The sequence below is a fragment of the Lithobates pipiens genome, unplaced genomic scaffold, assembly GCF_037356315.1.
Source record: "Lithobates pipiens isolate NorthernLeopardFrog02 unplaced genomic scaffold, aLitPip1_a1.2 Scaffold_19, whole genome shotgun sequence".
In the NCBI taxonomy this organism is placed as follows: Eukaryota; Metazoa; Chordata; class Amphibia; order Anura; family Ranidae; genus Lithobates; species Lithobates pipiens.
The window spans coordinates 75,241,124-75,266,656 of record NW_027507764.1 but is presented as its reverse complement, the minus strand read 5'-3'; the positions used below and the strand labels follow the sequence as shown (position 1 = coordinate 75,266,656).

Here is a 25,533-nt window from a genome sequence, read left to right as displayed (position 1 = left end):
CGCAATAGCCATTTCGATTTTATAGCGGTACTGTACTATGAAGCTTTTGCTATTTAAGTGATCTTTGGTCTGAATTGCTTGGCAGTTGGAGTCTGAGGGCTGCCTGAGGGATTCCTATGTGGGAACACCTTTGCTGCAATATATCAAAGGGGCTACAGACACATCTGGACCAGTGGGAGCATCGGTTCCTTAAAAAAAAAAAAAAAAAAAAAAAAAAAAAGTTTGATCTTTCATTTTGAGAGCACATTACTCAGATAAGAGGCTTGGATATGGGGAAGCACTCTTATTCATCACTGGGCAATGCAAAGCACTGAGATTATGTGGAGTTAAACTGTATGGACTTTCACTTTACAATAAATTTATATTTGATAGGATTAATATTTTTGTGTTTACATTATAGTTATGTTTGAATCTAGATAATCATTTATATGATTACATTATTTAAGGGGCATGCACACTTTTTTTTACATTTTAAGTATAAAGGTTCCATGTACACTGGGCTAAAAAACAAAAACAAAAAAAAAAAACCCACGTCTGTTCTCTTGGGAGTAAAAAACACTCAGAGAATTATTTTGTACAAAGTCTAGACGAGTTTAGGAGAGTTGTAGGTTTTTTCTGCAAGTGAGCTCCAATCAGAAGCATAAACCAGGTGTTTTTTTTTTCCTGCTTTTAAACGTTGAGCTCAAAATATGCATCAACGTCCTAATGTGCATGGACACATAGGCTAACATTGAGCTGCTTCTACAGGCAGAACACAAAACTCCTGTAGAAGCAACATTTTTTATGCCAGTGTGCATAGAGCCTTAGAGGGAGCTGGGGAGGAACTGTGCAGGTTTTTCACCTTAATGCAGAGAAAGTATTAAGGTAAAAAACAACTTTTAGCCAGTGAGTATGAACTGACCTTTCAGGTCAACTAATTGACTAGGTGGTAAAGAATGGCTAAAATTGATAGTCTCTTTCTTGCAGGTTCAGAAAAGGACAGAAGTAACTTCACCTGGAGACTTCAAATCCAGGTTGCAGAAGAAACTTGGGAGAAAACTCCAAGAAAAGTGAACCCCTTTTAGGTTAAATTAAATGAAAAAAAATGGCAACCGTCATTTTAGATGCAACTAAACAAAGTTCTTCCTCCACTTCCAGCTTAATTGCACAAGAAAAGAAAAAGTAGCCACATTGGACTTCAGGTGGTCTGCTGTAAATTGGATGCACAAGTAAATCCCTTTTATTCTGTAATGCAGCTACCATTACTTGTGCAATTGAGTTTGATGTGGGAGACAGTCCACCTGGTGAGCTAGCACACAACACCGAGTTGATTTAGAACACCAGAATTCTTAAAATAGTCTTAATATGCAGAGAGCACTACATTGTACATACCCTTCTCCTGTGAGGGCGCAGCAAGACTGAATATGCCATGGGTGATCTTTTATGGCGCTAAGGGTGAGGTATTTAGAAATGTCTGCTGCCGACATGCACCCCTTCATATCCTGCTTGTTTGCAAAGATGAGAACTGCTGCCTTCCGTAAATCCTAAAAAAAAAAAAAAAAAAAAAATGGAAAGAAAAATCACATTAAAGGGCCATGCCAAAATCATACAATATATAGAAATCACAGTAGTTGGTTTGACACATTTGTTCAAAAGACAAGCATATACCCAACCACTACATTAAGGGAAACATGAACTATGAAAAACACAGATATGCCTTTGTATCAAGACAAGTACATTGGTAGAAGTGTGCCTACATTTACAACCAGTGCTGCAACTCTCATTACACGGAGCTCTCTGTAGCAGAGTGTAGGTACCATTAAGCATCACTAGGACGGGACAGTTTGACAGGGTCAAACCCAAATCACATAGCAAAAGCTTACTTTTATAAAATATGCATCAGTTTACTCCTGTATGACTGTGTAACACATATGGGTCATCTAAGAAATGGGCTTTAATCCTGGGCACCGCATGTATGCGTTCCTCTGTTACAGGGCCCGGGTGTCCTGCTCACGATCAGAACCTCGGGGAGGAAAAGATACACTGGGGCTGATTTTTTTAAAACGCAGAGTGCAAAATCTGGTGAAACCAATCAGCTTCTAATTTCAGCTTGTTCAATTAACTGACACTAAAACCTGGAATGCACGGATCAGCAGCTGCTGACTGAGGAAATGTTTGCTTCCAACATATCCCTTTCACAGCAAAACAAAACATTGCGAGGACAGCCACAAACTGATAGAAATTCGTCCAGTCTGTTGAACCGGTAGAATTTCGATCAGTGTATAGTCAAGCTTTATTCTGTACCAAATTTCCCAATGTACGTTTGGGTGTGTGGTTTGGTTTTAATCGCCATTTACATTGTTCAGTTCTGTCATTGCGGTTATGAACATTACCCTACGTACATAGATGGGAACATTAGACCCACACCAGAGAGGAAACTGAGAAAATCTTAAGGGTCACATGAAACAAAGCTTGCCATTATACACAACTTGTGTAGATTTCTAAACCTGTGCAAATGAAGTAACCTGATTCTACGATGACTAAATGGCCTCCAAGGCATTTCATATGCATATAACAATGTAAGGCTCCCAGCTCTTAGTCGCCCTTTCCTCTGGCTTTTGTGCTGCATGACGCAAGCTGAATACCATCACCCATTTCAGTCACCAGGACTGAAGTGTCCCATTTTCATTAATCTCTATCATAATAAAGTGGCAGCTCTTGGTTTCTACCAGCAGCTGCATACTTACTAGTTCCACAGCATTGCTAATATTTGTATTGAAAAAGAAGTTCAGCATCACTGCTTCAGAACTTCAGAAGCCGCCAATGGAATACTTTTGTGACCAACTCCCTGAAATATCTCAAGGTTTTTGTAGCACATAACTCAGGGGCACCCACATGAAAACTGGATTAGTGACTGCATGTAAATGACAATGTTCCAGTTGATGCCAAAAAGGGGGGCCACCCACACCTTGAATTATAGCGGATATATAGTCAAACATAACTCCAGCTAGGTATGCTTGTAAAAGCAGAAATTAACAGGCCCACAGCAGGTATGCCATCATCAGCGTATGACCAGCTTGAATATAAAAAGAAGTCACAACGTGTAGCCAACACCCCCCACCCCCGGGTCCAAAGCATTTCACCCAACTCCAGTCAAAATGCCTCACACCCCCAGCAGGACTGTCTACACTGCATCGGCTAACTGATTGTTTTGTCTAGGGTTAACAGAGCCTAAACTCATCTGATCCTTTAATCCTCCAGAAAACCGCACTCCCCCATATCCAGCGGTGGCCTGTTCCCGACTTCTTCATGTCCAGAGCTGGTCTATGGGCATGATGTCGTCAGGAACAGTCCATTGCACAAGACGGCACTGGTCTTGCACTGGAAACATTGTAGGTTTAGATGTGTATCTTTTCAAGAGCCCCTAAACAAAAACCAAGCAGGTAAACCCATGCAGTGCGGGCACAGCCCCACTGCATGGGAACAACAAAAAAAAAAAAAAACTAAACAGTTGACATCTGCACATATTGGCAGCATGGGAAAGGATGACAAGTTTTGAAATAATGCCAGTGTTTAAGAAATTGTATCTTTTATTAAACACATCAACATAATTAAGAATGTACTGTAGTAAACCTCAAACACTAGAGAACCTGACTGTTATGATTTGGGCTTAAAATACACACTGCACATCATAAGCTTGTAATATCCAGAACTTTGCATTTTTCTCAGCTTGTAACATACCTCGTGTGCCAGCATTCTGTAGAGTTCTTCTTTTGTGATAGAAAGCCGCTCTCTGTCAGTGCTGTCCACAACCAGAATAATAAACTGTGGAGACAAAAGTTTTTTTCAAAATTCTTTTTTTTTTTTATAACTTGAATTTGTTCGCTACATATGATCAAACGATTCATATAGTAAACTGCTGTCATATAAAGTAATAAACTTCAATCCTCAAAGCTGTTCAGTACAGTGAGTAACAGATCGCAAGTAATCAATTTAGTTTGCGCTGTTTAGATCAATGATGTAACAATCCCTTTCACAGTTTATCAGAACCCCTGAAGTGCCAGAGCAAACAAAACGTTCCTAATGCCAACTGAATAGGTGGACATCCTCTGAGGAAATGCAATGCATTGGTGGGGGGGGGGGGGGGGGATATTGCAGGAGAGGGTGTGCATATTGTCCCAAAGCCCTTTTTTCAGGAACACCTATGATGCCATGAAGAAGCAAACCAGCACAGCACACAAACCATCATAGCAGGCCTGATGGTGGTAAAGTGAAGTCAGTTCTCATTAAAAAAAAAATCCTTAGGGTCCTTTCACATTTTATTTATTTTATTTTTTTTCAAAAACACACACCATGGATACGGATGTCAATTCTTACATCAGTTTTCATGTCAGACATTTGTTTTTTAAAAAAGGGGAAAAAAAAAAAAAAAACACACACGTACTGGACGCCGTGTTTTTGGGTGTAAAACGGATGTCAGCAGATCGGATGCAAGTGGATGATGTCCGCTAACATCTGTTTTTCGTCCGTTCTTTAAAAAGGGAAGAAAAATAGGGGTTTCTTCTGTCTCAAAAAAACTGAACTTAACGGAGGCAGATGTCAGCACATAATGATCTGATAGCCCATAGACATACATGTCCGTTTTCCATCCACATACAGATGGAGGAAAAACAATTAAAAAAAATCAAACATACAGAACGCCCGTGTGAAAGGACCCCAAGAGTAAAAGTAAAGGCAAAATCTAACCAACTCCACCTTATCTCAGATTTAGGCCATGTAAAAGCAAGTCCACTTATGTTTAAGCTGTGCCAATATACTGTAGGAACCTTCAGGTTTAGTGGTGCAAGCTGCTGCAATCATTGGGTTAGGTGCAAACAAAATGTGGGAGGCAAAAAATTTAACACCTCATATTTTGGTGAAAGATGTTCTACTCAACATGTCACACTTTACAACTGAGTACACCCATGACACGGGGACAAACTATGGTAAAAATCTCCATAGGTGACACTTTAAAAGTCTAACGTTTGCAACGATTCCACATGTGTGGTGCCATCACTGTGAACACAGGGGTGCACCAAAAAAAAAAAAAAAAAAAATGTAATTAACGATTTTAATTGAACACTTTTTTTTTTTTTTTTTTTTTTTTTTTAAGGATTCATCTCACCCCGTCTAATGTACCTGATGAGGACCAGTAGCATCGGTACTGGGCTCCCTGATGGGAAGGGAGAGTCCAATAAAGGTGACTGACCAGCAGGAGGTGGGTGGGGAACCTCTTCCGCTGCCTATAAAAATAATCAGGTGACTATAGCCACTTAGGCAGGCCATACATGGGTCAAATTTCGAAAGAATTTTCTTTTGAAAATCTGATCTAAGAATTTGTGTTTGAATTTCGCACCATTTAGTGGGCTGCAGCAACAGACTATTTTCATGCAGCCATGAAAATAGTCTGAATGTGAGTAATCAGGCATGTTGAAATCTTTTGAAAAACAATTTTCTAATCGATGATTAGATGATCGTGCGAAAAAAAAAAAAAAAAAAATATCCCACACACAAAAGATTCTCGGCTACAAAAATTATTTTCTGTAGCAACATGAGGTGAAATTGAAGGCTTTGTTGGCTGAACTTTGAAATCAAAAAGGTTAAACCATCGTTACAAAACGCACAAAATTTCTGATTGTCAAAAGAAAATTCTTTTGGAAATTCGACCATGTATGGCCAGCCTTAGATGACTTCCCTTGTGCAGAATAGCTGAACAAAATGATATCTGGATCACGGCCACACACACAATTTTACCACACAGATTGGCAATGTACTGAAAAGGGGAAAGTCCTAAATAGAGCGTATAATGTAGAGAATTGAATAGGAATCAATGTACTCTTTATATTGCTTGTAACAGTAGAAGACGAGTCATTTATTTGGATATGCTAATCTACTCCCAGAATGAAAGATTAAATACATATGAACGTCAATTTGCTACAATGTTTCCAGATCAGCTGTTGGAAACATAAATAGGCTGACGTCAAACGAGAGCAGTCTTGCATCGAAGACAAAGCAATTTACCAGAACCTATTAGAAGACAATCGGCTCACGGAATACAACCTAAGGCCTCATGCACTGTGCTGTTGTCAGACAGTATGCGTTTCAGAATTGTCCTGCTAAAATATACAAGACATTCCCTGAAAAAGACATCTGGATGGAAGCATATGCTGCTCTAATACCTGGCTATGTATTTCTGCACTGATGGCGCCTTTCCAGATGTGCAAGCTGCCCATTCCATACACACTAATGCATCCCCATACAAGAGATGGGGGCTTTTGAACCGAGTGCGGATAACAAGCCGGAAGGTCCCTCATTAGTCCGGATGACACGGCGCCCATGACTGCCCAAAAGAATGCCAAATTTTGATTCTGTGCTCAGAACAGTTTTTCCCTTTGCAACAGACCATTTTAAATGAGCTTTGGCTCAGAAAAGGCAATGATGTCTCTGAATCATGTTCAGACATAGCTGCTTCTTTGCATTATAGAGCTTTACCTTCCATTTTTGGATGGCACAACGAACCTTAACATTTGGAAGTAATTGAGTGCATGCAGTGATCATCACAGAATCATGCACTGCCACCTGAAGATCACAGGCATCCAATATTGTGGTTTGGCCTTGTTCATTGTGCAGAGATTTTTTTTCAGATTCTCAAAATCTTTTGCCATCACATACTGTAGATGTTGACGTATTTAAAAGACTTGGCAGTTTTACATTGAGGAACATTATACTGAAATTGGCTGTTTACATGCGAATTGTTCTAGATCTCCAAATAGATCACTACTTTTATTGTGATATATGATAATATATACTATATTGAAATTGATAACACAGATTTATACAATGCATTATTCATGCCCACAAAATAAATTATATATACACACACACATATATATACATATACACACATACAGTGGTGTGAAAAAGTGTTTGCCCCCTTCATCATTTCCTGTTCCTTTGCATGTTTGTCACACTTAAGTGTTTCGGAACATCAAACCAATTTAAACAATAGTCAAGGACAACACAAGTAAACACAAAATGCAATTTGTAAATGAAGGTGTTTATTATTAAAGGTGAAAAAAAATCCAAACCATCATGGCCCTGTGTGAAAAAGTGATTGCCCCCTAAACCTAATAACTGGTTGGGCCACCCTTAGCAGCAACAACTGCAACCAAGCGTTTGCGATAACGTGCAATGAGGCTTTTACAGCGTCCTGGAGGAATTTTGGCCCACTCATCTTTGCAGAATTGTCCTAATTCAGTTACATTAGAGGGTTTTCGAGCATGAACGGCCTTTTTAAGGTCATACCACAACATCTCAATAGGATTCAGGTCAGGACTTTGGCTAGGCCACTCCAAAGTCTTCATTTTGTTTTTCTTCAGCCAGTCGGTGGTGGACTTGCTGGTGTGTTTAGGATCATTGTCCTGCTGCAGAACCCAAGTTCGTTTCAGCTTGAGTACACGAACAGATGGTCAGACATTCTCCTTCAGGATCTCTTGGTAGACAGCAGAATTCATAGTTCCTTTTATCACGGCAAGTCTTCCAGGTCCTGAAGCAGCAAAACAGCCCCAGACCATCACACTACCACCACCATATTTTACTGTTGGTATAATGTTCTTTTTATGAAATGCAGTGTTCCTTCTACGCCAGATATACTTGGACACACACCTTCCAAAGAGTTCCACTTTTGTCTCATCGGTCCACAGAATGTTGTCCCAAAAGTCTTGGGGATCATCAAGATGTGTTGTGGAGAAATTAAGACGAGCTTTGATGTTGTTTTTGCTCAGCAGTGGTTTTCTCCTTGGAACTCTGCCATGCAGGCCATTTTTGCCCAGTCTTTTCCTGATGGTGGAGGCATGAACGCTGACCTTAACTGAGGCAAGTGAGGCCTGCAGTTCCTTGGACGTTGTTGTGGGGTCTTTTGTGACCTCTTGGATGAGTCGTCGCTGCGCTCTTGGGGTAATTTTGGGCGGCCGGCCACTCCTGGGAAGGTTCACCACTGTTCCATGTCTTCGCCATTTGTGGATAATGGCTCTCACTGTGGTTCGCTGGATTCCCAAAGCTTTGGAAATGGCTTTATAACCCTTTCCAGACTGATAGATCTCAATTACTTTCTTTCTCAATTGTTCCTGAATTTCTTTGGGTCTCGGCATGATGTGTAGCTTTTAAGGATCTTCTGGTGGACCTTACTGTGTCAAGCAGCTCCTATTTAAGTGATGCCTTGATTGTGAACAGGTGTGGCAATAATCAGGCCTGGGTGTGGCTAGAGAAATTGAACTCAGGTGTGGACAACCACAGTTATAGTATGTTTTAACAAGGGGGGGCAATCACTTTTTCACACAGGGCCATGATGGTTTGGATTTTTTTTCACCTTTAATAATAAACACCTTAATTTACAAATTGCATTTTGTGTTTACTTGTGTTGTCCTTGACTATTGTTTAAATTGGTTTGATGTTCCGAAACACTTAAGTGTGACAAACATGCAAAGGAACAGGAAATGAGGAAGGGGGCAAACACTTTTTCACACCACTGTACACATACACACACACGTTACGGACTAGTTGCCAAATTTTTTTTCCTGCTCTTCCTCGTTAGTACCACATTGCCAGATTTGAGCTGCCCTGTCCCAACTTGTGACATGTTGTTACCAATTTCAAAATTATCTTTTTTTTCCTTAAAATGGTAACATTTCCTCAGTTCAAACATTTGATATGCATTTTCAACCTATGAATAAAATATGGGTGTGAGATTTGTAAATCATTGCATTCTGTTTTTATGTAGATTTTAAACAGCGTCCCAATTTTTTTTGGAATTGGGGTTGTATATTTATGCACATGCATGATTTTTTCTGCCTAGAAGTGCTGTTTAACCACTTGCTGACTCCATAGCTATATCCCGCGCCGGATCATATACCCAGTAGGGCAGCCTTTCTCAGGCTTGTGATGACAGAGGAACCCTTGAAATAACTTTCTGATCTCCCCTGCTAAAAATTACTATATCTAAAATCTATTATACACTAGTGTGATGGTCAGTCGAAGAATGCTCCTTACACGTGTGGACATTGGGATGAATTAGAACCTTACAGATAGCTAAAAAGATCAATGTGTCAGAGGGAACATATCCGAGAGTCAGAAGTCGATTACTGCTCAAGGAACCCCTAGAAACCTCTGGAGGAACCCCAGGTTTCATGGAACCCTGGTTGAGAGCCCCTGCAGTATGGGGTAGAGGAGATCTGTCAGCGCCATCGCTGTGCTGCGATTAGACAGCACAAGCCCATCAGATGTGGGCCGCCACCTGCCAATTGTCAAGGATAGAGACAGAACAGAGCTCTGCCTAAATAAACAAGACAGGGCTCTGTTCTATCAGCAGGGATGTGATGGATTTTCTTTCCCTGCAATGCAGAGAAATAAAATCCATTTGATCCTTTTGTAAAAACGGTACACAAACACTGGTTTGGCACATATTTAACCCTTCAATCCTGAATATTTAACTCCTTCCCAGACAGACAGTGTCCGTACAGTGACCGTGCATATTTTTAGCACTGACCACTATTCGTGTCACTGGTTTCCACAAAGTGTCAGACTGTCCGTCGAAATATCAGTCCCGCTATAAAAGTCGCCATTACTAGTATAAAAAGGAAAAATTCCAGTACATATAACACAATGGTTTATAGGCACTACAACTTTTGCACAAACCAATCAATATACGCCTATTGGGATTTTCTTTTTTACCAAAAATATGTAGCAGAACACATATTGGCCTACATTTATGAAGAAACGATTTATATCAGAAAAGCCTCATGCACACAAGGACATGTCAAAAATCAATGGTTCCTTATGAGAGCCCATTGATTAGAATAGAAGTCATATCCAAGTTGGATCATAACTAGAGGTCGACCGATATGGGTTTTTCTTTGGCCGATGCTGATATTTAGAAATCATGGCAGCCGATATATGATGGCGATTTTTTTTGACCGATATGTTAGGCCGGATTCCCCCCCCCCCTCCCCTCCCCCATCTTAAAATCTAACAGACACCTTTCCCACCGGGGCGTTTTTTCAGGCGCTTTTGGGCTAAAAATAGCGCCTGTAAAGTGTCTGCAAAACGGCTCCCCTGCAGTCTGTGTGAAAGACAGAGTGCTTTCGCACTGAGGCGATGCGCTGGCAGGATGTTAAAAAAAAAAAAAAAAAAGTCCTGCAAGCAGCACCTTTGGAGTGGTGTATACCGCTCCTCCACCACTCCTGCCCATTGATATGAATGGGCACCACTGCCGAAGCGCATGCAATGCGATTTGGCAGTGGCGCTTCACGGGCGCATTTAACCTCTTCCTCGGCCGCTAGCTGGGTTATATGCGCCCCACTAGCAGCCGAATAGCACCACTAAAACTAGCAGCGTTTTACCATCAATGCCTGTCCGCTCCAGTGTGAAAGCAGCCTCAATAAGTGATACAGAAAATTTCTTACATTTAAACATTTATTAAACAAAACAAACCTCCAGTTTACTTGTATGTATAATTTAGATTAAAAAAAAACAAAAAAAAAAAACAACTATATTTTATATAAAAACCAGGTAGTCAAAACTTTTGAACGAAAAAATAAAAAAAATGGGCTAACCTTACTGTTTTAGTTTTTTTTTACCTTTGCGCAAATGCCGTGTGACATAAAATATTGCAACAACCGCTATTTTATTCCCTAGGATCTCTGCTAAAAAAAAATATTATATATATATATAATTTTTGGGGGTTCCAAGTGATTTTCTGGCATAAAATGCAGGATTTTTACTTGTAAGTGTCAGAAAAGATTTAGTCTTTTAATGGTTAAACTGAGAACTCTACACACAGAGCTCAGTTCATTCATAAGTGTAAACATTGTATCTCAGGTGCCCAGAGAGGAGGAAAGTCGCTTCACTGAAGACTCAGGCAACTTGCATTGACTTCTATTACAGAAGTCATTTGCAAGTCGTGCTGTAGTTCTAATCGGCCTTTTTATCAGCACAATCGGCCGATGCTAATTAAAAAACGGCAAACATTGGCCGATATATCGGTTGACCTCTAATCATAACGATTAGACCTGTGCTGTGACTTGTGCTCTGAGGATCTTGAAGGGGAACACCATGCTAAAATAATGAGAAAAAATAAAAATAAAAAAAATAAAAAACACACACAAACGTAGGATCCCCCCACCCAAAATCCATACCAGACCCTTATCTGCGCATGCAGCCTCGGAAGGTCAGGCAAGGGGGAGGGGGGGTGAGATAAGTAATGGCGTTAGCGTCGAGAGAAGACGGAAGAAGAAAAAACGGTGGCAGCAGAAGCACCAGAGGAAGACGACAGTGAGAAAAACTGGAGAGGGGAGGAGACATGGGTGATTAAATACCACCAAAATAAACTACTTTTTTTTTTTTTAATAAGGCATATATTTCATTTGTGTACAGCGTTGCATGACTGCACAATTGTCAGTTAAAGTGATGCAGTGTCGTATTGCAAAAAATGGCCTAGTCCTCAAGGGGGGTAAATCCTTGATACCCACCGATCAGCTGCCACTGTGTGTAATAAGCATGTGTGCCTCCTACCCAGATCATACATATACACACACACACACACACACACATATATATATATTTATATATATATATATACACATACATATACACACATACATATCTGCTATAGGGTGGACCTTAAGTGGTTAAAAGTACACTGGCCAGATCTGACAGAGGCTTTAGCTAAAAATGTAGCCATCTGAAAATTTATAGTAACTGAAGCAGCAAGTTTATTTCAATTTAGTTTAAACTAAAGTCTCTGTTCATGAATAATCCAGATTAAAAAGGGTCAGCCAAGAAAGATATTTCACATTGCTGAGCCACTCACTGCCGTTTTTAATTTTTTTCTTTTGTAACTTGGATCTCCAGTTCCTTATATTAAAATAAATTGCTGAGATTGTGAATGTAAATAAAAGGCAGATTTTTCTGATTACTTAGTGTTAGGTGGAGCCATAGAGGCAGTCATGGAAATGTAAATAATTCCAGCACTTATGGTCACTTTCATTCTGAGTTTTCTGGAAATATGTGCTGGAAAATTTTCCAAGTACAGCAAGTCAACTGTACACAAGTTAAAAAAAAAACAAAAAAAAAACAGATTTTCTTTAAGCATATTCTAAATTACAGCTGTGCAAGGGGAAGTCAATTGGACCGAATTGCTCAAGTATGAAAGAAAAATAAATAAAGTTTCCGAATCAGAAGGATGTGTTGGGGAAATGTGGAGTGATCGAGATTAGGAAGGGTCCCTTTAAGGCTGTTTTCAAACCACATTGTGTAACTGGCTCATGTCTGAGGTTGGTTCCAGAGAGGGCCTATCCACTGCGCACATCAAAAGCCTGTACTGATTTTCATATCCCCAACACCACCCCCCCCCCATTCTTCTGTGGTTACCCCTCTATATCTGCAGGTTTTGGTGAGCCAATCCATAAGATTTGCTCCCTAGTGCCCTTTTACCAATGGCAGCTGAAGTCCACCTCTGCGTGCACAGCTCCCGCTGAAGTGGGCCTTCTATGGAAAAAACGGCAGGACCACTTAAAGCAGTTATCCACCCTAAAGGGGAAGTTCCGCTAATCTGATCCCTCCCCCAGGGGGGAGGGGGGTGCAGTTACCTGGATAATCCAGGTATCTGCACCCACTTCCGGGACAGACCGCCGCAGACGCCCCGCCCCCCGTTGTGTTCTGGGAAACACACAGACTTGCAGCGCGACTCGCGCATGCGCAGTAGGGAACCGGGCAGTGAAGCTGCAACACTTCACTTCCCGATTCCCTGAGAGGATGGCGGCGGGGGCAGCAGCGAGACGAGCGATCGCTCGTCATCTGCCGCCAACATCGCTGGACCCTGGGACAGGCAAGTGTGATTTTATTAAAAGTCAGCAGCTGCAATATTAGTAGCTGCTGGCCTTTAATATTTTTTTTTTTATTTTTTTTTTTTTTAAACAATACTTTTTTTTGCAAATTACAAAAAAAAGTGCATTTTTTTTCTAGGAATCCGCAGAGCATTGTATCGGTGATCAGATCACTGGATGTAATGTCTGGCACTTGCAGACTCAGTACAGCAAGTTACTGAAGAGCAAGAAGAATTCATGAACCACGAAGGTGCTCACTGAACTACAAGCCGTCTGCAGTGGAAGATGGGACTTGTAGTTCATGCATTCAGACTGAATGAGATGGCTGTGTGAGGAGGGTTGGTTTTTCAGGCAAGCAGCTTCAACATCACGTTGCACCCCAAATACGCAACCCAGCATGTTACTGAGGCATATTTTCGCAGGGGGCCGTCTGATTAGGTCCGCCTGTCTGTTTTTTCGGGCAGACCTGCTAGGACCCTCTATTTTTCCTTTTTGGGCAGCTGGATGTTGAAAAAAAAAAAAAAAAAATGAAAAAAGCTTGTGCTTCGGCACTCGGCTGCCTCCAATCCCATAAAAACAATTGGAAGGGATTAGTTTACCTCCGTTTGACTGAATCGGAACAGAAGGCAGTCGGACAAATGGACAGCTGGTCCATTTACATCCAACTGTCCATAGGGCAGAGATGGCCGTGTCCTTGTCCTCTGCTTATGCAGAGTGGACACTGACCTGTCATCCGGCAGTTCTGCTAGGGAGCCAGGGACAGATCCCCTGCTGAGCAAAACTGGATCCCGCCCCTGTGAAAAAGGCCCCAGAACAGATCCAATAGCCGACACCCCAAATTTTGATGTACATGTGTGTGTGTCAGAATTCGCGTCCACATCCAAAAAAAAAAAAAAGTTTTATTCCCACGTTTTTGCAAATGTATTAAATTGAGATTTGTAGAATATCAAGTTAAGAAAGGCTATAGTCCTTACTGCAATAACTGCATAAAGCCTTAACAATTATAATGAAAAATAGGCAATATATGGAATACATTGTTTTTAATTAGACTTGAACTGTTATTTAACCACTTGCAGACCAACCGTCATACTGCAGCAGGTCGGCACGATCCCGCGAGCCGTCATAGCTGTACGTCAGATCCTTTAAGTAGGATAGCAGGCACTGCACTGCGGGGGTGCTGATGCCCGTGACTGGCAGTCGCAATGACTGCCGGCCATGAGAAGCAGATGTAAACACAGAAATCCCTGTTCTGAGAGGAGATGCAGATTGTGAGTTCCTAATAGCTAGGGACCATGATCTGTCATCTCCTATAGTCAGATATATATCGGCCTAAACTGAAAAAAATTAAAAATAAATAAATTTTGAAGCCCTGAAAAGCATATACAGAGTGTTTTAAAGCACATTTATCTGCCCTTATGTACATGGAAAAGTACATAATGTGCAATTTTTATATTTACACAAAGATTTTTGCACATGTAGAACACAAATAATTAGAAGTTACATGTAATGCTGGCCATACACGCACAGAATTTCAGCCGTTTGCAGGCTAAACGATTATTCATTGGCCGAAAGTGAATTGGCCACTGACAAAATAAACTTGTTTACATTATAGTTTCCATGATCATAGTGCCCAATAAATCATACAAGACAGATGATCGTTTTCATTACAATATACATTTTAGGTGAAACCGTGCCCATGGTCCAAATCGTCCGTTAAGTTGGGTCCAATAGCGGCACAATTATCAAACAAGCTTTCTAAAAACGGCCAGTTTTGGCCAAAATTCTGTGCCTGTATGGCCAGTATAAAAAGTACATATGGCTGTCATTGTGTACATTTTAAAATTACACATTTAAAAGGTCATCTGGCTCAAAGCCATACAGAACTTTGAAGGTGGCATTACCTCAGTATTGGAGTAGTAAGTGTTCCAGGAGGATCGCAAAGATTCTTGGCCTCCAATGTCCCACATCAAAAAGTGGGTATTCTTTACTACTATTTCCTCTACATTACTTCCTATAGTTGGAGACGTATGAACCACTTCATTCATTAAACTGAAATGAAATGGGAAGTTAATCAGAAAACATTCTGAGAACTTGTACACAGGTTAGGAACTCAAAACATTTTTATGAACCAGCCTTCTGACACTTTGTTATCAATTTTTTGGAAAAAATACACTTTAATGAATTGTCATGCAAAACACACACAATACCATACCCAATTTCTCGTTAAAGAGGTTGTAAACCTCCCTTTGTAAGTTGTACCTAAGGTAAGCATAGAATAATGCTTACTCAATAGGTACTGTCAACATCTCCTAAACGTGTGCCGTTTGAGATATTTACTGTGTCGATGAGGTCATCGGTGAATGCGCTCTAAAAGGAGCGGCCACCCGCGCCGTTTCTTCAGGTGTGTGCACCGTGACTGGCGTCTCCTGCAAGCATGCGCAGGAGTAACATGTGGCCCCGGCCAGTCACAGAGCCGGAGTCCGTGACCCTGGAAGGAAGACAGGCGAAGATAGGAGACCGCATGCAGCGGTTACAGTGCGTGCTTTGTTTGTAGGTGTCACATAATTGCTAGTATGCAATGCATACTTGTACATTATGGCTTTACTTTGCAGGAAATTAGAAAGAAAGGAAAACCCACTAGGGTTTACTTCCTCTTTAATATAAAATATGGTGTTACACCGGGTAAATATATACCAAACATGTCACGCTTTAAAATAGCCTATGAAGATTTTGAAGCCTTTACAGCAGGGGTTTCCAAACTATGGCCCTCCTGTTAAGGTAGTACAATTCCCATCATGCCTAGTCATGTTGGAATGTCAGAGTTTGACAATTCCTCATGGGGCACGTAGTTCTGCAACAGCTGGAGGGCCGTAGTTTGTAACTCTTAACTGGTAACCTGTAAAACAGGGATCTCCAAAGGAGGTCTAGTGCTAGAATTATTGCTGTCGCTCTGACACTCACAGCAATACCTCATTTGTAGTGCCGATCGCTGTTTACATGTGTACAGGACCAACAAGCGCAGTCAGCTTTCAACGCGAAGATGGGGGGGGGGGGTGTCACAAGGAGTGCAAACATTCCTTGCTACAGCAATATACAGTGACAGATACCCTTTATGGAGAGATCTGGGGTCTATTAGACTCTCTGCCCTAAAAGCATCTGATCACACAAAGATCTGCGTTCAGATGCTTTTCCTATTCAAAAATGGCGCCGTTTACATCTGAAGAAACCGGAAGCAACAACCGTACTTGCCACTCCTGGTTTCATACACCATATAGGTCATCAAAGACCTTCTAGTCCTCCGTGGCCTCTATGGTAAGCCGGTGGACATGCTGGCTCCAGTTTCTCGAATGAAGATCCCAGAGACATGGTGGCAGACAACCCCTCCCGTTGCCTGTAAAAGCAATCCAGTGCCAATTAGCCACTCAGATGGCTTTTATATAGGTTCCTGTGCAATTCACATGCGGTGTAATTTCAGCCCATTTATTTTGAACGGGTTGAAATTGTACTACTCTGAAAGTATTGCATGTGCCACTTCTGAAATCATTGCAACCAGATCACATGGTACCTTTGTATCATAGACCTGGTGCCAGCAAACACACTATATTTGCAACATGCATTTGGGTTGTCATTAAACTATTGACACCTACTGCAGACAGTGTTTTGAATGCAGTGCAGGAAACTGGTTTCCCACACCGTATTCTGGTCTGAACTGGCCCTTAAAAGGTGTACTTAAAAGGTAAACAGCCATGTTTTCCCACATGGGGATGCACAGGGCACCTCACACAAATGTTAAACTGGGGGCAGCAGCTGTGTCCCACTTGATATAAATGGGGCAGCCTATACAGGGATGCAAGGAACACCTGTGTTCATTCCCATGTAAACAGTCCCATTTATACCAATTGGGATGCAGTGGCTGATATTCCCAATTTGACATCCATGTGTGTGGATCCCTGTGCAAACCCATGCAGGTCCCCAAACGCACACAGTGGGAGTCCGGGGACAGCCACACAGATGTCAAATTGTATGTAGATTAAATTGCAGCATACCAATTTTTATTTTATTTTTGTATTGACTGTATTCGTTTATTTTTTTATTTAGGCGTTGTCCCTACGTTTCACCTAGTGGTCAAGCCAATGGTTTAAACCATTTCCGCCGAGTGTACGCAGAAGTGCGTACTCGGCTTTCGGGGGTTATACCAGGTTGATGCCTGAACGACGCTTGGTTGTTATCCGGGGAGGAGCGGGTGGGGATGTCCCCCCCCACCTTTCGCCGCTCTTCCAGTGCCTCCCGGTGGCACGGGAGACCCGATCAAACATCCGCCGCTTCTGGTGGCTAGGGACAGACTGGAACAAAGCCAGAAACTGGTTCATTCCAGCCTCCCCATTGTAAAAAACCGAAGTCACTTCCTGTTTACTCGGCTGCCAATGGCGCCGGTTTTAAAAAAAATACAGAATCGCCAAAAACGCTGATCTGAATACTTTAAGTGCAAAGGAGGGATCGGGGGTCTTTTAGACCCTCGATCCCTCCATAAAGAGTACCTGTCACCACCTATTACTGTCACAAGGGATGTTTACATTCTTTGCGACAGCAATAAAAGTGATAAAAATATAAAACTACAACTTAAAAAAAAAAAATCTTATTTTTTTTTATATTAAGGGGCCCCGAGAGCTCACGCAGCAAAGAAAACGTATTGGGAAGTCGCGCCCACATATGTAAACGGTGTTCAAATCACACATGTGAGGTATCGCCGCGATCGTCAGAGCGAGAACAATAATTCTAGCACTAGACCTCCTCCAACTTTAACCTGGTAACCGTATTTAAACTTGTAAACATCAAGTGTCAGAAATGGGCTTAGTCACGAAAGGGTTAATACCACTTTAAGAAGCCCACATGAACAAAGCCCAAAACAGGTATGTAAATTAGCGGTTTGTCCTTAACACAAGGGTTTATACAATGATGCCGAGACAGCAGGTCACCTTCTCTTTTATGGCTTTAGTAGTGGGAGATTGAAAGGTGGCACAAAATACTTACAACTGATAAAGTATAGTAGTCTTTCCTGCATTATCAAGTCCAACAATGATCACCTTGTGTTCTGTAGAAGAAAAAAAATAAAAATTTACTTTTTTTTCGTGCAAAAAAGGGACAAACCTTAATCTACCAAAATACTTCATATAGTTAAAAGGAGACAAGTATCTGTTTAGTATTTATTGGACAATTCTCTGTCCAACTGAATGAACCCAAACGACAGACTAACCAGAAAACAGGCCTCATGTACACTGCTGCCGCCAACAGGACATTTTAGGAGCAGTTGGGCATTTATTTTTTAACTGCTCCTGAACTCTCCTCCATGTCATCTTATTAGTCCATGTACACAGGGTCGTTTACAGCGGTTTCTAGGCAGTTAAGGCTTTTTTTGGAATGCAAAAAAAAAAAAAAAAAGTTAAGTTTAGAGGCATTTCAAGCGCCAAACGCTTCCAGGCATGGCTAAACACAAACACGGCATGTAAACGCAGCACAACGGATGTTTTAAGCGTGGATTACCATCTGTCAAGTTAAATCATTCAGGAGAGCTAGTAAAAAACGTACCGTGTACATGAAGCCAAAAGCCATAATGTGAAGAGTTGCCTTAATGATCAAAAGAGAAAAGCTGGATGGTAGAGCTAAATCCTATGCACTTAGTGATTGTAAAGGAAGACTTTTTTTTTCATCTTGATGCATTCTATGTATTAGGATTAAAAAACAAAAACAAAAAAAAAAACAAAAAAAAAAAAAACACCCGTGTGCAGCAGCCCCCAATTTCAATCTAGTGATATTGCATGAGAGACTCAGATGTCCGTGACTCTCCTCATTGGCAGACAGCAGCGAAGCACCAATGGCTCCCACTGCGGTCAAAGTCAGTGAGCCAATGAGGAAACAGAGGGGGGTGGGGCCTAGCTGCGGCTCCATGTCTGAATGGACACAGCGGCGCTTTGGCTCGGGTGCCCCCATAGCACACGTAAGGAGGAGGCCATGAGTGCCAACGAAGGACCGGAGAAGAGCAGTATCTGGGCTGCTCTGTACACAAACACCACACAGAGCAGGTAAACATGATTTTTTTTTTGCTTTAAAAAGAACACAACAAAAAATTAAAAAAAATAAACCACACAACACTTGAGCATCACTTTAACATAGTAAGAAAAAATTGTTTTTTTGTGCGTTGCGCTGCTGGATTATATATGTCCTGGATGGGGGGAGTGAGGAAGGAAAAAAGAGGGGGGGTTTTTGTGGGGGAGGGGGAAAAAAACCGCTGAAGTTGGTAAATTGGTGTGGCGGATTTAGGGATGTCAAGTCTGCTTATCACAGAGTTTTGCAATCCTTGTTGTGTATGTCAGTAAATGCAGCAGAAGTAATGGATAGCTGGCAGGATCACAAATTATAGTCCACAGTTACTGGTTGTGGAAAATAGTCATAGAAAGGGGATGATTTCTTTAGCACAGGCAGGTAGGCAGCATGTTCAAGGGTAGAAGGTACCTTGTAAAAGACATATAAACAGAAGAAAAAACAGCGCCAATCTAAGTGCAGTATTGTTGAATCAAAGACATTTAATTTGTGAAGTTATGCACTCACACTCTACCAGAAAGTTTCAGGCACATCATGTATCTAGAGGGCATCGCAGGGCTCTCGAGGAGAAGCGGTAACTCGTTCGGCTGTATCTCTCGTCCGGTGGCGCCGGTGGTTCCCAGCGTCGCACGGCTTGGTGTAACAGCGTCAGGGAGGTCCGTTCGTTGTTATGTTGAGGGGCGCACTGCGATGACGTTTCGTTGTGGTTTACGTTGCACGCGTTCGGAGCATGCGTGCTCCTTCATCAGGCATCTCCATGTTACACCAAGCCGTGCGACGCTGGGAACCACAGGCGCCACCGGACGAGAGATACAGCCGAACGAGTTACCGCTTCTCCTCGAGAGCCCTGCGATGCCCTCTAGATACATGATGTGCCTGAAACTTTCTGGTAGAGTGTGAGTGCATAACTTCACAAATTAAATGTCTTTGATTCAACAATACTGCACTTAGATTGGCGCTGTTTTTTCTTCTGTTTATATCACTTTAACATGTCCTACAACTAGAATAAGTGGTGTCATTCTAAACATTAGACCTCTGATCTAATTTACCAGAAACCCTCGGAGACAGCAGATTTATGACACACAAGGAAATGGAATTTGCAATGCCCTGAAGGTGATGATCACACAATCCATAAAAATACTGCTTGCTTCATTTTGGTGCAGTTTCTAGAAAGATAAACCAAACTGCATTGAATATGAAACTAGTATATGGAGGCCAATTCTCACCTCAAGTATTCTGTTATTTCAGCACATTTAGAAAATTTAGAAAATTACTGCTACAATGACCTGAATATATAAATAATCTGAACAACCTCTATTAAAAATAAACCTTTACTGCATTTTAAAAACAAGATAACTTAAAGGATCATTTCACCTTTTATCCCTTCACCTGCTGTCACAATAAAAAAATAAAAAATAAAAAAAAGACGTCAAGTTCTGTGAATAGGAAACTACAACTACTGGCACCATTTGCAGCTGTCGGCTTGTAGTTCTCAATGAACAGGGCCGTCTTTAATATTGATTGGGCCCGGGGCAAACAAACATTTCCTGGTGCTGTGGTAGTTCATTGATTCTTCCCGTCAGTGTGCAACCGCCTGCCTGTACGAGCAGAGCTCACACCAACAGTCTGCAATATCCCTGCACTGCACCCAAGTAACTGCTGACTTTTAATGACACTTACCTTTCCAGGGCGACCGCGAAGTCAGCCGCCCAAGGCCGACCCATCCCTCGGGTCCCGGTGCCACCAGCCTCACTAAGGGAAACAGGCAGTGGAGCCTTGCGGCTTCACTGACCGTTTCCTAGTGCACATGCGCGAGTCGCGCGGCATTTAGTGAATGGGACGCGTTGTGTTAGGAAAGCGTTCCCAGAACACAGCGCGCCCCATTACCCAGAAGACAACACGAGGAGAGAAGACCGAAGATCACTGTGGCGTAGGAAGAGACAGATTAGGAAGACTGCCTAGCAACAGGGGTTTCTAGTAATAAAAAAAATTTGAAGAAAAAAAAAGTTTTTACATTTTTTTTAAGAATATTAATGCTTTATTTTTATTAGGGTGGTCCTCCACTTTAAAAGCAGAGCTTCACCCTCAAGAGAAATCTCTGCTTTATGTCCTCCAACCCCCTCCTTTACTACATTTGGCAAATTTAAAATTTTGTTTTGGGGGGGGGGGGGGGGGGGAATCCGGGCAAGTACTGAAGTTTTGATAGGAGGTACCCACTCCCACTTCCATTTGGATTGCCTAGGCCAGGGATATGCAAATAGCGGACCTCCAGCTGTTGCAGAACTACAAGTCCCATGAGGCATAGCAAGACACTGACAGCCATAAGCATGGCACCCAGAGGCAGAGGCATGATGGGACTTGTAGTTTTTCAACAGCTGGAGGTCCGCTAATTGCATATCCCTAGCCTAGGCGATCCAAGCGGAAATTTGCCCCTCCCACAAGCTTCTGGAACATGTGACAGGTCCCAGAAGAGCTGCAGGAAAATTCACAAAGCACAGCACATGCATGCGCAGCCCACTGTGAAGCCACAAGGAGTAGCAGCTGGCTGCCTACAGTAATGATGCCAGTACCAGGGACCTGAAGACTAGCGAAGAACTGGCCTGGGTGAGGACAATGCTTGATCCCTGGTCAGGTGTGTGTCTTATTACAGTACTTGTAGCTGTTTACTTAAATTTTTTTTTTTTTTAAAAGGGTGAAGATCCTCTTTAACCACTTGCCGATCACCAATTTACGTTGGCAGTATGGCATGGTCAGGCAAAAGGGCGTACCTGTATGTCCCTTTAAATTTGCAGAACATGCCCGCGGGTCCCGCAAGCTTGATGTTCGCTGGCGGCTGGCGAGGAGAGGCAGAACGAGGAGATGCCTATGTAAACAAGGTATTTCCCCGTTCTGCCTAGCAACATGACAGGGATCTACTGCTCCCCGTCATTGGGAGCAGTGATCTCTGTCATGTTGTAGTGAGCCCACTCCCCCTCCCCCCTACAGTTAGAACACATCCAGGGAACACACTTAACTCCTTTATCGCCGCCTAATGTTTAACCCCATTCTCTGTCATTTATACAGTAATCAGTGGCTATTTGTAGCTCTGATTGCTGTATAAATGTCAATGGTCTCAATAGGGTCCGCCATAATGTTGCAGTCTTGTGGAAAAATATAAAAAAAAGGATATAAAAATTCCATAAATCTATCCCCTATTTTGTAGACGCTGTAACTTTTGCGCAAACCAGTCAATTTACACTTATTGTGATTTACCAAAAATATGTAGAACACACAATCGGCCTAAACTGTGGAAGAAATTTGTGTTACATCTTTTCCGGGGATCTTCATGGCAAAAAGTAAAAAATATTGATTTTTCTTCAACATTGGTGGCCTTTTGTTTATAGCGAAAAAATGATAAAGAAATGAAAAAAAAAAAAAAAAAAAAACAAGGTTGCCCGGTCTGATGAGTCAATTTCAGATGTGACATTCAGGTGGTAGGGTCAGAACTTGGCATAATTAACATAAAAGCATGGATCCACCCTGCCTTGTATCAATGGTTTAGGCTGATGGTGTAATGGTGTTTGGGATATTTTCTTGGCACACATTGGACCCCTTCGTACCAATTGAGCATTGTTTAAACACCACGGCCTACCTGAGTATTGTTGCTGACCAGGTCCATCCCTTTATGACTACAGTGTACCCATCTTCTGATGGCTCCTTCCAGCAGGATAATGCACCATGTCACAAAGCTCAGATCATCTCACCACTGGTTTCTTGAACATGACAATTAGGGATGCACCGAAATTTCGGCCGCTGAAACATATCGACCAAAAATGGCCCTTCCGGCAAAAAGTCGAAAGAGAATTTGTCGATACTGGCACCGAAAATGGGGCGGGCCTGCTGGGGTTGGCACCGCCCCCGGTGCTGCCCATCACAAGGTGTCATTCTGTCTTTACTCTCTCCTCCTCCCCTCCCTCCTCACCCATGCTGCAGGCAGCCCGTGGGGTCTCGCTGTAAAGTCCCCCTCTCCCCAGCGGTGGCTGCATATGGCTCCTCAGCCGATGTGTAAATCGGCTGTGCAGGAGCTCGGGCACGCCGTTTACTGTGAAAGTAAGGGAGAGATGTCTAGCAGTGTGTGCTGTGCTCTCTGCCTCCCCCTAGAGTGCAGTACCCAGCATGGAGATTAAGGTACAGAGCTGCAAATTTTTAAAAAGTCTGAAATAAATATATATATATATATATATATATATATATATATATATATATATATATATTTTTTTTTTTTTTTTTTTTTGAATGCCTCTGTGTGCGCATGTGTGTGTTATGTGTTATATGTGTGCATGTTTATATGTGTGTGCGCGCATGTATGTGTTTTAGGTGTGTGTGTTATGTGTGTATGTTTAAATGTGTGCATCTGTGTGCGTGTGTTTTTATATGTGTATGTTTATATGCACTGGTGAGGCACAGGCAGGCTACATGATGTGCACTGGTGAGGCTGCATTGATCTCCTGCACCGTGTCCCCAGTCTCTGGCCATCTCCTGCACCGTGTCCCCAGTCTCTGACCATCTCCTGTATAAAAATATTTTTTAAAAACAGTCAATTTCGGTATCAGTGCTGTTTCGGTATCGGTTTTTGGGATCAAGGAAGATTTTCGGTATCGGTTAGGGCACCAAAAAACCCATTCAGTGCATCCCTAATGATAATGAGATCACTGTACTTCAATGTCTTGTACTTCAGTCAGCAGCTCATCCCTCCACTTGTGAGGAACTCTGTGCAGAGACTGGGTATAAAATTGCAGGAGCCCCTCCGTTTTTCTCTGCCCGGGTGGGGAGAAGTATTCCCACGGGCTCCCAGGCCTCACTTGTCCCACTGAACTGGTATTCTCCATTTGCAGTCTTTTTTGTTTCTTTTTTCCTTTGAGCTCATTACAATACCATCCAACCACGGTCATGATCTGGTGGGATACCCAGGTGGCTTTCCTTTTGAAAGGTTTGGTTCCTGTGAGGTTCATGTGTCTCCGGTGCAACCTAAAGGCCGCGGCTGAGATATAGCCAAACACTGTTTATGCTTTGCCATCTGCATCCAATTGAGTAAAACGGATATTCCTATAGGACAGAGAAATCGATCTGCAATATTTGAATTTCTATTTCCATTGTGGTCATCTTCAAGCTTAAAGGCCTAGGCTGGGCTGTAGCCACCTGCCTTTTAAGTTTGCCGTCTGGTAAGCAGAATTTACAGCTACAGTGGTTGGGCACTCGTTTTGCGTGTGTACACTGTGGTGATTTCAAGTCTTCCAGTGGTCCAGAAATAACGATTTCCGTGTTTTTGTGTCAGTTTCTGTGGACTCATAACATTGAGACTTTTTAGCACAGCTTTTCTAATTTTATCTGTACTTCAATGGCCTCCACATCTCATTCCAATAAAGTACTTCAGGATGTGGTGGAAAAGGAGATTCACATCATGGATGTGCAGCTGACAAACCTGCAGCAACTGTGTGACGTTATAATGTCAATATGGACCAAAATCTCAGGAATGTTTCCAACACCTGTTGAATCCATGGCACAAACAATGAAGGCAGTTCTGGAGGGGAAAAAAAAGGGGGGGGGGGGGGGATTCAACCCGGTACTAGCAAGGTGTACCTAATAAAGTGGCCGGTGAGTGTATAGGGCAGTGATGGCGAACCTTGGCACTCCAGATGTTTTGGAACTACATTTCCCATGATGCTCAACCACACTGCAGAGTCCTTGAGCATCTTGGGAAATATAGTTCCAAAACATCAGGGGTGCCAAGGTTTGCCATCACTGGTATAGGGACACCGATGTGGAATCCCAACCAGGACTACAGGTTTGTGTCAATGCATATCAGCCTATTTAAATTGTTTATTTAACCACTTGCTTACTGGGCACTTAAACCCCCCTCAGTCCCAGACCAATTTTCAGCTTTCAGCGCTGATGCACTTTGAATGACAATTGCGGGCATACAACACTGTACCCAAATGAAATTTTTAGCATTTTGGTGGTATTTAATTACAGCTGGGAGTTTTATTTTTTTCTAAACAAACAAAAAAAGATGAAAAAAAAAAAAAATCATGTTTAACCACTTTCAGACCGGACCATTTTGCTGGTAAATGACCAGAGGTCTTTTTACAATTTAGCACTGCGCTGCTTTAACTGGTAATTGCGCGGTCATGCAATGTTGTACCCAAACAAAATTTGCGTCCTTTTCTTCCCACAAATAGAGCTTTCTTTTGATGGCATTTGATTGCCTCTGCGATTTTTATTTTTTGCGATATAAACGTAAAAAGACCGCAAATTTTGAAAAAAAATGATATTTTCTACTTTTTGTTATTAGAAAAATCCAATAAACTCAATTTTAGTCATACATTTAGGCCAAAATGTATTCAGCCACATGTCTTTGGTAAAAAAAAAGTCAATAATTGTATATTTATTGGTTTGCGCAAAAGTTGTCACATCTACAAACTAAGGTACGTTTTCTGGAATTTACGCAGCTTTTAGTTTACGACTGCCTATCTCAGTTCTTGAGGTGCTAAAATGG

General features: G+C 42.0%; 1 protein-coding gene across 1 annotated transcript in view; it reads right to left on the bottom strand.

The window, feature by feature from the left end:
* ARL5B (ARF like GTPase 5B) overlaps nucleotides 1–25,533 on the bottom strand; it is a 49,460-nt gene that overhangs the window by 6,770 nt on the left and 17,157 nt on the right. Inside the window, exons 2-5 of the mRNA XM_077490930.1 lie at nucleotides 17,931–17,991; nucleotides 14,801–14,948; nucleotides 3,721–3,804; nucleotides 1,372–1,523 (exon numbers count right to left, since the gene is read on the bottom strand). Of these exons, the coding sequence (XP_077347056.1) occupies nucleotides 1,372–1,523; nucleotides 3,721–3,804; nucleotides 14,801–14,948; nucleotides 17,931–17,991 (445 nt within the window). The remainder of the gene's footprint in view (nucleotides 1–1,371; nucleotides 1,524–3,720; nucleotides 3,805–14,800; nucleotides 14,949–17,930; nucleotides 17,992–25,533) is intronic.